Source organism: Notechis scutatus, chromosome Z (genome assembly GCF_049901735.1).
Source record: "Notechis scutatus isolate UNSWTSFEM ecotype Mainland chromosome Z, rNotScu1.2, whole genome shotgun sequence".
Lineage (NCBI taxonomy): Eukaryota > Metazoa > Chordata > Lepidosauria > Squamata > Elapidae > Notechis > Notechis scutatus.
Window position 1 is genome coordinate 80,924,869 of NC_142025.1, and position 12,594 is coordinate 80,937,462.

Sequence of the window (12,594 nt, forward strand, 5' to 3'; positions counted from 1 at the left end):
TATATCTCAAACTTAGAAAAGCACCATCATCCTTACAAAGTAACTCTGATCAGTCTGCAAGTAAAATATGAAACATAAAATCTATATATAAATATTATATCAGTTGTCAAGTTAGATAAAATTCAAGTTCAAAATAAGGGGAGGACTACAAGGTGTTAACTGGGGCCATGGTTGCATACCTTTGTGATGATGAGAAAGGATATATGTTGGTAAGCCAATAGAACTTTTCACAAATAAATAATTTTTGTGGACATTAAAAAGATTAATTCAATCCTCCAATAAACTGCATTTTCACATGGTATCACCTACCATATCAGTAGCCTAACCTTGAATCCCTTTATTCATACAGATATGTGCCATTTATCACGATGCTGTTTTCTTAATTTAAGAAATCGGAGTCTATGCCTAATCTCACCTGTGGATTTTTTTGAGAATCATCAAGTAAGTCTATTCACTTTTCAGTTTGAATCTTACAGAAATTATCATTTTGAAGATACTTTGACGTGTTTGGAGTTTTGCCTTTTATTTTGCTTAATTATATCTATATCTATATCTATATCTATATCTATATCTATATCTATATCTATATCTATATCTATATCTAATCTATATCTATGTATGTATGGTATTCAGCTTTGTTCGGGTATTTTCCCATGTCATTATAGTTGTGCTTTTAAAGTTGTAGCATTGGCAGAATCTCATCTGCCATCATCAGGCTTCTGTATTGTGTTCTGTATAGGCAAGAACACAATACAGAAGCCTGATGATGGCAGATGAGATTCTGCAAAACATTGCTACAACTTTAAAAGCACAACTATAATGACGTGGAAAATACCCGAACAAAGCTGAATACCATACATGTAAGTACCAGCGAAAACTTAAGAAAACACACACACACACACACACACACACACACATATAATGCACATTCGTAAGATGATTATTCTTCTCTTTGATTTCTTTCATATTTTGTCATTTATTTTAAAGCTGATATCTTTCATTATATAACCATTTGCCCATAAAATATTATTTTGTTATAAACTACTCAGAAATCACAAGAATATTGCAAATGAAAAGGTTGAAGAAAAGATGTCTCAAAGGTACTTTTTCAAAAGGTGAAACTTCTTGGATAAGAAGCGAAATGTCTTCCTCAAGGAAAAAACAATCGATTTGCCTTTTGAAAAAGCACCTATGACCTAGATGACTGAGAATTACTGGGTAACTGGTCTAAATTAGTAACCAGCAAAATACTGTGGACATAATATATTTAGATTTCAGCAAGGCATTCGATAAAGTAGACCACAATCTACTTCCTAGTAAGCTAGAAAAAAGTGGAATAGATAGCACCACCACTAGATGGATTCGCAACTGGCTGGCAAACCGTACCCAAAGAGTAGTCCTTAATGGGTCTAAGTTTACATGGAGGGAAGTAAGCAGTGGAGTGCCACAAGGTTCCATCTTAGGCCCAGTACTCTTCAATATCTTCATTAACGACTTAGATGAGGGAATAGAAGGGGAACTTACCAAATTTGCAGAAGATACTAAGCTGGCAGGAATAGCTAACACCCAAGAAGATAGGCTCAAGATCCAGATGGATCTTGACAGACTAGAACACTGGGCCATATCTAACAAAATGAAATTCAATATAGAGAAAAGTAAAGTCCTACACTTAGGCAAGAAAAACCAAAAGTACACATAAGACTGGGTGAAACCAGGCTCAATAGCAGTAACTGTGAGAGGGATCTTGGAGTCTTAGTGGACAACCAGCTAAATATGAGCCAGCAGTGTGCAGCAGCAGCCAAAAAAGCTAATACAATCCTAAGTTACATTAACAAAGGGATACAGTCAAGATCAAGGGAAGTACTAATACCACTCTATAAAGCCTTAGTAAGACCACACCTAGAGTACTGCATCCAGTTTTGGTCACCACATTATAAAAAAGATGTTGAGACTCTAGAAAAAGTACAGAGAAGAGCAACCAGGATGATTAGGAGACTGGAGGCTAAAACATACAACGAACGGTTGCAGGAACTGGGCTTGGCTAGTCTAGTAAAGAGAAGGACCAGGGGAGACATGATAGCGGTCTTCCAATATTTGAGGGGCTGCCACAGGGAGGAAGGGGTCAAGCTATTTTCTAAAGTGGCTGTAGGCCAGACAAGGAATAATGGATGGAAACTGAACAAGGAGAGATTTAACCTGGAAACAAGGAGAAACTTTCTGACAGTGAGAACAATCAACCAATGGAACAGCTTGCTGTCGGAAGTTGTGGGAGAGCCATCAGTTGAGACTTTCAAGAAGAGATTGGACTGCCATTTGTAGAAATGGTGTAGGGTCTCCCGCTTGGGTGGGGGGACTAGATGACCGACAAGGTCCATTCCAACTCTGATTATCTGTATCTGAATTTCCACAGACATTGAAGAAAGGATATCTTGCCTATGCAGTTCATTATAAAGGTTGTATTTTAATTGGGATTTTAAATTTGCACATCTGGTTTTTTAGCCACTAGAAGTTAATTGCTGAAATCTACTTCTTGTAAAGTCTTGTGATAAGCCAGCTCCTTTTATTAAAAATTCTCTCACAATCAGGTAAATTATTAAGTCAGTGCTTCTCAACCTTGGCAACTTTAAGATGAGTAGACTTCAACCAGAATTCCCTAGCCAGTGTGGTAGGGAAGACATACTATTTAAGCTTAAATAATGATACTACTTAAGGAGAATCTGCCCCTCAATTAGTTTTCTAAGGACATTGTTTTTTTCATTTAATTATTTAGCTTTAAGTTCTAAACTAAGATCTGGATTAAGTAGGTGTATTCTATTCTATTCTATTCTATTCTATTCTATTCTATTCTATTCTGTTCTGTTCTGTTCTGTTCTGTTCAGTTCTGTTCTGTTCTGTTCTGTTCTGTTCCGTTCCGTTCCGTTCCGTTCCGTTCCATTCCATTCCGCTCCATTCCATTCCATTCCATTCCATTCAATCCCATCCCATCCCATCCTATTCTATCCTATTCTATTTTCTAGTCCAGCCTTAGGCACAAAGCCAGCTGGCTGACTTTAACTTTAGGAAGATAATGCAAACCATTTCTTGGGGTGATGGGAACGTTGCCAAGAAAGCAATAGGGACATTTCCAGGCTTTCTCTGAAAATCAGAGATGAATGAAAAAAGGAAATAACAAAAGAACTAAACAGCTATGAGCTGTTTTAACATTGAATTACATGGCTGTGTGTATATATTTGTGCTTCTTCAAAAATTATACTTACAGTTATCCAGCTAACTTGCTGTCCCATATCTGTGAAATACAGTGTAATAATAGAAGATGCTGCAAGACTCTTTACATTAACAGAATCTTTTAAAAAGGGCCCATCTGTAAAAAAAAAAAAGCAAGAACAGGAAACACTTAATGACATCTTGTACAATATTTCCTTGTTAACATATATGAGCAGAAAGAAATTCTGCTTAAAAAAAGCCTAACAAATGAAATACTATGCAAGCATGAGGATATAGTAATTCTGCATCAGAGATAGAATATTTACTTGGATGCCTTTTAACAAGCTACAGTATTTTCTGACTGTGTTTTTCCAGAATACAAATGTAACCTGAGCAATAACTCAGCACAGCAGTTCTTTGTAACTTTAACAAAAGAAAGGATTATTAAAGGAAAGAAATTGTAAAATTGTAGGGGAAAGTTGGTCAAGCAAAACCACCTATTGCCTTATTAATTACATGCTGTCAGACAGAGCATCAAATATCAATTGTGCTTTGAAGACAAAAGCAACCTGGGAAAGTGAAAGATAAAGAAATACACAGATGAAATTCCTAACTTGTCTATATGATCACTGGCTTTTGTTATCAGTAGGCTCAAAGATGCTATAGGGTCACTCTGGTAAGAGTTTCTACCTGGGTAATAACTCTGAGGCACTACTATAGCCCAAATTTTCCTCCTCCTTTTAAACTCTCTGGACATGTCTTTCTATTACATGGATGGCAAAGAATCTGCTGAACTGTGAATGACCCATACTAATTTTGCCATCTGTGTGGGCTTCCTCAACTCTTGCTTATCTTATGTTTTCTAATACTTTCTGTCTGATGCTTTATTTTTCTAGTTTGACTATAGTTAGCTATATATACATGTTCTCTCAGGAAGTCTTTTCACATAATCCCCAGTTTGCTATCTCTAATTTCAGCAAGGAAATTAGGCAGAGTGACATGTTTCACATTTGTACATACAGGCTAGGAGGGAATGATCATCATAAACATGGAATATATAGATAAGTTGGAAGAATATACATTCTTTTTGTTCAGCCTGGTTTGCATTTATAGGACACTTTGATGAAGAATGAATAATGAAGAAGTGAATTAGAATTCTTTATATGTCCCTCCACACCTCCTGCATTAGCAAAAGTATTTGAGGTTCCTGTGGAAAGCCCAAGCAGGAATCTCAACTCTTTTTCAACATTCCAGTTGACCATCCTCAGTTAAAAGAGGTAGACAACTGTTTATAAACTCTTGCCAATATTAGTAAAAAGACTTACTAACAGAGTATGTTTCTAAACTTTTTTTTCTTGATTCATTGTTAAACAACTGAGTGTGAGGGATATTTTTGTTATGGTGGAGAAAAATATAAATATATAGGAATAAATGCTTAAGAAAGTGCTCCCATATTCTGAAAATTAGAAGATTTTAGAAGGCTCCTTCCATCCCTGTTTATTCTATATTCTATATACATACATTTCAATGATTCAGTTTTTGGAATTGCACTTTCTGTACTGTACAAAATAGATATTTATGTACTTAGAGCAGTGGTGTCCAACTCACAGTGTTATGACAGTATCACGTGACGTATTGGGACTTCCCCCCCTTTGCTAAATTGGGTGGGGCGGGGCCAGCATGTGACACATCCAGTCCGCTAGCCACGGGTTTGACCCCCCTGACTTAGATCCTCCCACAGAAAATATGTGTACTTAAATCTATACAGTATGTAGTATTGTGGGGATGAATTTCCTCAGGGAAAAGAGACTAAAATATTTTGATAGGAAAATGAATACTTACTGCGCTCTAGTCTCAGGCCTATCCGAGATGGGTACCATTGTGGACCTGTTCTCAAATAAGTGAAAAATATACTTTACTCCCAGGCCTTTGTTAAAGAGTAAGAGTCCTATTATTTTGCCACGTCAGTCTGAAGTTTATTGGTTCAGTACTATTGCTTTATAGTATGACAGGATACTTGAGTAATCAACAAATGCTTATTATGAGGAATTCAGAAATCTAGATTTGCTTTGGAGACCGGCTGCTAACTGAATTTTGCTATTTTGATGTTCTTACAAATTATTGACAATATTGCACACAAAATTAAGATGAAAGTAATGCGTGAACTGCTATAAGCTTTGTGTTGAGAATACTTTGAACCATGTCAATATATATAAAATAATTAACCTGAATTAATATCAGACCTATATAGTTATTTGTTTTATCATGATGAATTACCAAGAAAAAATCACCTCAATGTTTAACCAGTTCATTAAGAAATTATATCTTTTTGGTCCTGAAAAATTAAGATAAAGTGCATGTCAATATCCAAATATAATGTTAAAATATGCTGCATCTAAACTTTTTCAGAATTTTGAATCTCTTACCAAAAGTATTCCAAACTCAAATTTTCAGAGTTATTCGAAAAGACATGGAGTACAATAAAATATATTTATTAGTTACTCATTTTTCAGTTCCTTGCTATTCCATAGAAAGAATACAATCCCCAGCTAGTTCTAGAAAAGATGCACCAAAAGCTGAAACATTACTGGAATGATCAATTTCTAATGGAGGAGTGATAAGGACAAAATGAAAAAAAAGTAACTTTGTACTTTCACAGTACAGATGCCACTCCATAAAAAATGGAACTTTCAGAATGTTGTTTTTTTGTTTTACTTTTATTGTTTGCCTACTTGTTTTGTTATTATTATTATTATTAAAAGATAGGAGAGGAGGAAGAGAAGGTACAATGTCTGGGCTGATAGTGTAACAGGGTGGATTTAGAAAACTTTTATACCCAACATATTAGAAATCCAATAGTTTTGAATTAAACTTGATTCAGGGTTAATAAATCCTAGGTATATATGTTATTTTTCTGGGGGGGCGAGGTTTGCAGTTCTTAATAAGAGCTAGAGAAAATTAATGACCATAACCATTAGAGATTATTCTTGGGTGGATGGAATTTGAATATGGCTAGAAGTCATCATATTAATTCAAAATTAACTTGGACCTTATATTTTATATTATCCCAAAACATATCAACTGAAATTTAAATGAGAGATGAAAGGATGTCAGCTCAATCTCCAGAACAGAAGCTATAAGACCATGCTTCATTGTTAGCCAAGACAGACATATTCTCTGCAAGTAAAATAAATCTAGAAATGTCAGATCCTTATTGGACTGTCTGGAAATAGCAAAGGTCATAATAAATGTCCTTTAAGACAGATGAGAATCTAGTGTCTGAGAAATCTCAAGAACACTTCTGAATTACTGCAAAACAGATAATGATATCACTTGGCAACTCTGTATTTATTTGTTACCCAAATTGGAAATGAGCTAAGCCATCTGGAGGACTTTTTTCCTTTCTGATTTCTTATGCACAAACCTAACAATTTAAGAAAATGAAACAAACTTTAAGTTCATTGATTTTAATATGAGAGGGCTAGGCTTCAAAATGAACCTTGGAATTAAGTCAGTGAAACTGATGTACTTCTCTGGCTGAATTGTCTTTCTTCATTTGCCACAGTGAAATTGACTTATAGTCATAGGAGATCAATACACATTTATACAAAGATATCGCTAGATTCATATATTAAAGCATAGGAAAATAATTTGGTGATTTATCATTAACAAATGGATTTCCTGGCAGCTTTATACTTTGCATTAACATGTAATACATTTTGTCTAGCTTGGCTTTTATAAGTTATTGCAATTTATCTTCTGTAACATTGCAACATCTTCTGTACCGTTGAGATTCTTTTTATTAAGGCTGAATACATTAATGCTTTTAACCCTAATTGGTAGGTTAATTAATTAAAGCTGATGCTTATTTGGATTGCCATGACAAAGAATTAAAGGCACAAGTCTTTTAATGTTGAAGTCATCCTGAATTTGAATTCATTGTTATAACATGGAATAAGAAAACAGATTATGGAATATATTTCCTATGAACAATGAATGCACTTCTTTCTCTGTAAAAAACTGGATGTTTATCAGTACTTGCTCTTTCTACTTCTGACAAGAGCTTCATCTCAGGTAATAGGGACAAGCTGCAATAATAACATGCATGAAGTGTTAGGGAGCGGGGCAGAGGTGGTATTCAGCAGGTTCTGACCAGTTCTGGAGAACTGGTAGCAGACCGTGACTGGAGATTTTACAGTATTCTTTCCCTGCCACGCCTACCAAGCCATGCCCACAGACCCGGTAGCAAAAAAATTGAATCCTACCACTTCGGGTGGGGGTGGGGGAAGAACTGAGCATTTTAACTCTGCAATTTCATGTCATTGGATTCTTCAGTCTCTGCTGATAATCATAATTTTCAATGTTGTAGCCTCAGTAGTGGAAGCAGAAAAGAAATGATCATGGACATGGAATGTGAACAATTTAATTAGGAACAAGATAGAAAAGGAGGGAAGAAAAAATAGAAGTAGAGAAGAATGAAAGAATGAAAGGTAATGGGCAAACAAAGAATTCTCCACACTGAAACATTATTTTGGAGGGAACTGTTCCTTATTAACAGAAATAAATATATCCAACTAAAAATCGTATTTGGAGAGGTAAGTGCATTTAGAATTCAAGTGTTACATTATCCATAATATTAGAGGACCAATTGCACACAGTTTATTTTCAACACTGCTGACTAATTCATCTTTACCAACACAATTAAAAGTACACAGTTCTACCACCACCAAATAATATACCCCAATATCTTTACATAGCTCTTTCTGAAGCATGCTCAGTTTGCAAATATTCTACCTATATAGCTTGCTCTGAATCCTCTGATGAGTTTGGTCCAAAGAAATAGTAAAATAGTAATTTAATTTAAAGTAAAGTATCTAAATTTGACAACTAAATAAAAAATTAGATGCTTACATATTTTGTGAAACTTATGTTTTACATCAAGAAGTGTTGATGATGGTGGCACCTGAAAAAAAATGGGGGCAAGATAAAAATGTGTAGGCATACACCCACATGTATTTCCATATATATACTTAATCAAAATATTGAATATTTAAGGATCCAGCATCCAGACAGAAGCTGCACAAGATCAATTCAAAAGTTCATTTAGTTTAGTTTGAGCAGTTTCATATGCAGCAGACAAAACCAGCCAATCTATAGCACTTTTAGGGCCTCTTTCTTTCAGTTACAAATATTTAAGTATTTGTTAGATATTCTGTTAAGATAGAGTAAGTTAGATTGAATGAATTTTATTATCTCAGAATGAAGATTTATTCATAATGTTTTGATCTATTTACTAATATCATAATTTCACTAATATATAAGCTATGTTTAATTTTTTTTAAATGTCACTTAAGTTCCAATCACAAAGAATACAGACAAATGTCTAAGACCTTGTGAAATCTAAATGTCCTCAACACAGAAAAACCCTGATTTTATGTTGATTCAGTAATTAAACTCAAATAGTATTTTAATAATCCCTGCTTCCAGGAGGTCTTGAGATAAAGGAAAAATGGACAAATAAATTAAGAATTGACATTTAAGACATTACAGTAGCCCCTTAAAAGAACAAATGCTCATACGGCAATATTCATACAGAGATAAATGTTCTGTGTAAAAATAGATGTTACAATAGAACGCCAAAGTAGATTTAAAACAGCTAATAATCCAGACCTAGTCATTAACATGGAGAAATGGGAACTTTTATACTTGGCCTTCTGCTGCAAAATATATTAGGATGTTTTCTTGAAAGCATTTGGTCTGATGGTCAGTAGTTTCATTCCTTCTTACAATTATATCTAGCCATGTAGCTTCCATATCTATCTATTTATCTATCTATCTATCTATCTATCTATCTATCTATCTATCTATCTATCTATCTATCTATGAACTGTATATAAACTTATTATGACATTACTCTGACTCATGTCTCTACGCTTCAAAGAAGAAAATGAGCAGTATTTAAAAATATTATAAATCACAAGGAAATTAACTTGAGGTAATAAATTAATTTTCCCATAGAAATTCTGTAGGCCAACCATCCTGTCAATCTCTGCAAACTCGAGATAATAATTCTAAGTGCCTTATATATTTGTTGCTGTAAGGATTTATAATGCTTCTGAATATTCTATAGTACAAATTTGCTTTTCTGTATAAAAATTTTTCAGCATATTATATGAGATGTTTTGTGTATAAATATGGGTATGATTTTTCAGAAACTAAGTTTTAGAATATGTCAATAATATAATACTGAAACTATCAGAAGAGCAAATGTTAAATAGAATTGGATATAAAATATTAGCACTACATAGCAAAAGAAGTAATATTAAGCAAATATTACTTATTTAAAAATATGTCAAAATCTAAGGGAAAGATCTTTTGCTCCATCTCTTGAGAACCAGTGAGCTGCTGCAGATGGTATCCTGTAACATTTAAATAATGGAAACCAAATAATTAAAAAAAACCCTTATCTATAGACATTTGATTTTGAGGGCTAGGCACAATAGGAATCATTCAGCAACATTTTGTCAATTTCAAAAGCAAGGTCATACATTCACATTTGTTTGATTCATAATCCTGTCTAAAAATTACAGTGGATCATTAAAGTGAGTTTTCATGAAAGCTATATTATGGTTTGCCTTATTTAACATAAAATATTTTTAAAACACTGCAATGTATGTATCACCTATTGGTACTATTCTGTGGATTAATCAGCAGAAAAAAATAGAAATACAATACAGAAATACAATTTCTGAGGAGAAAAATCATTAAGCCAATGCAAAGATTAAAATAAAATCTTTAAGACAGCAAAATATTGTATTTTTTAAAAAAAGACACGTACTCTGCAATGTACTGCTAAAAGCACACCTAAAAACTTACCTTATCTACTACACAGATCTGCTTTTTGCTGTGGGCATCAAGAATCTCCACTTCAACATAAGTGATTTTTGAATGTCTAAGAACTGGCAGTGGTCTTAGGTGGCCAGCAGTAAGTACGAGCTGGGATAAGTTGAAAAAACTTTTCATGCCATTATAAGGTGCAGGCGATACTGATCCCTGGATGGCAAGATCTTTCTTGTGCTCAGGAGTGCTGGGTTTATGTCTCCTGAACATGACTGCATGAAATACAAGAGCCTGTCATGTCAACACGGGACACCTACAATGGGTGATCTGTTGTCCCTGCATCACTTAAATACAAACACTGGCTGATGAAAGGTCAAGTGGCATTCCATTTAAAGAGTCTAAGTTTATATGGAAGGATTGGAAACAATAGCTTTCTAATCCATTACTATATTTAGCTGGCTATTGTGATATTCTGTACTACTGTTTTTATTTAAACACAGTGTTTGAAACAATACACCCTGCTCAGTTTCTTATCTTGCTTCCTAATTACTACAACCCTATCCCTTTTTTAAAAAAAAGTCCAAGAGCTATAAAGGAATATGCAATGGAATATGTTATTATATATAGAACCTTGGAATACAGATCAGTCTAGTTTAAAAAATGCAAGTCAAATGTCACCCACATGGGAGTTGTTTCTTAATACAGAACATGTCTATACTAAGATTGTAATGCCAATCAAACAATCAAATACTGTCAAATATTTGCCACATAATGTCAAGTAATCCATGAAGCTAAAAATATGCTTGTGTAGGTAGATGACTTTCCGTTCAATTGCATCATATTGTCATCCAATGCTAAAAGCAAAGGAAAAACAAACAAAAAACAAAAACAAAAACCCCAAAACATTCTCCGTATTATAGGAGTCAAAGTACATGCACACTTTATACAGACATACTATTCAAACTTCAGTACAAACTTCACTGTTGCATCTCTGGCCTGGGATGACCCAGCATAAAAAACGTAGGAGCAATGCTTCCATTTGTTGGCATCAAACTTGGAATGAATACAGTTTTCAGAGCAGAATGCATTTCTTCATATGTGCCATATAAGAATATCAGGAACATACTATATTCTAAATAAATTATGGTTCCATAATTGCATGTTCATATTGAAGACATAAGTTTACAACAATTAACAGATGAATTTGTACTTGACTGGGATAAACAGTAATATTCTGCATGGATCTGTAATATTTAGAATGATCTACTTACAATAAGTTTAAGCAGTAGGTGAAATACTATGCAAATGATCCCTATCAAAACTGAAGCATGCATGGTCTTGATTAAGTAGCAATCAGAACTGTTTATTCTTCTTGATAGGGAATAACATATTATTGTTCCAAGCAGAAGTGGAGAGAGTAAATGTGAAGAAAAAATCAAGGCTGAAGGACTTCCTTGGTGATGTTGCAGACTCATAATCTAATGATAGTGGAGAAAGCAGTGAAAGATTAAAAGAGAAAGGCAAGCCCTATCTTTTCTCTGCAAGTAAATAGCTACCACATCCCCATTTTATGATGTAATTTCAGTAGCAGCAGCAGGTGAGGATACAGAGAAGAAAATTTACTATAAAGGTTGGGAGTGTGTGGGCCGGTAGCTTATGTCATTCTGGGAGCTGAAGAAAGAAACTTCTGGCCAGAGAATATTATTTATTTTATTTATTTATTTTGTCAAAAACTTACAATACAATAGAAGTAAGAATAAACATAAGTTTAAATAGGAACTAATAATTGGGGACCATAGGACAGGGACCGTAGGCATGATTGTGCGCTTATGCATGTCCCTTACAGACCTCTTAGGAATGGGGTGAGGTTAATAGAATATGAAGCAGGCAGTTGTGGCTTCATAGAGAATAAAGGACGGAAAAAGAAGAAAAGAGTACATGCTTATAAACTTTTATCTTGTCACCTGTAAAATCACTCTGAGATTCCTCTAGATTTTTTTTCTGCTAAACCATGTCCTTCTAAAACATTTTGATAATTTGATCAAAAGAAAATATGTTTTCTCTTTTGTGTATACTCCTAAAGCGTTGCATATTCTACTTGAATTATATTTAAAATTGGTCTCCTGTGAGATTCTAAAATCTAATCTGCATCGGTTCTGCATTTTATTATTCTGCAATCAGCACATTCACATCAAACCAACAAAAATATAACTACAGTTTTAAAATCAGTAATTTCTGAAATATGGAAATTCTTCAAGGTATATCCCTAATCTCTATGTGTTTAACTCATATATCTTTCTTAAAATATGTTGTCTTTTAAAAAATATGTATACCTTAATATATACATTATATATAATATATAAATAATATAAAACTTAATAGATTTCATTCTATGCATACAATACTTTATTAACTATAGATCCAAATGAATGATCTGGAAATTTCCTACAAAAAATAACATTTCTGTTCTTTTTATTATTTATTCACAAAAATGGGTGAGATAGCTATGAGTGACAGAAGGAAATTGTATGACAAATCTTGGCAATAATA

General features: G+C 33.8%; 1 protein-coding gene across 3 annotated transcripts in view; it reads right to left on the minus strand.

Moving 5' to 3' along the window:
* Positions 1-10,606, minus strand: part of TECRL (trans-2,3-enoyl-CoA reductase like) — a 66,060-nt gene extending 55,454 nt beyond the window's left edge. For 2 of the 3 annotated variants that reach the window (XM_026678366.2, XM_087946836.1), the window contains exons 1-4: positions 10,081-10,593; positions 8,116-8,167; positions 5,047-5,091; positions 3,258-3,361 (exon numbers count right to left, since the gene is read on the minus strand). In XM_026678366.2, coding sequence (XP_026534151.1) covers positions 3,258-3,361; positions 5,047-5,091; positions 8,116-8,167; positions 10,081-10,314 — 435 coding nt within the window. In that variant the 5' untranslated portion in view covers positions 10,315-10,593. Of the gene's footprint in view, positions 1-3,257; positions 3,362-5,046; positions 5,092-8,115; positions 8,168-10,080 lie in introns of all 3 variants that reach the window. The other variant, XM_087946835.1, reaches the window with a different exon arrangement.
* Between the last annotated feature and the right edge of the window lie 1,988 nt (positions 10,607-12,594).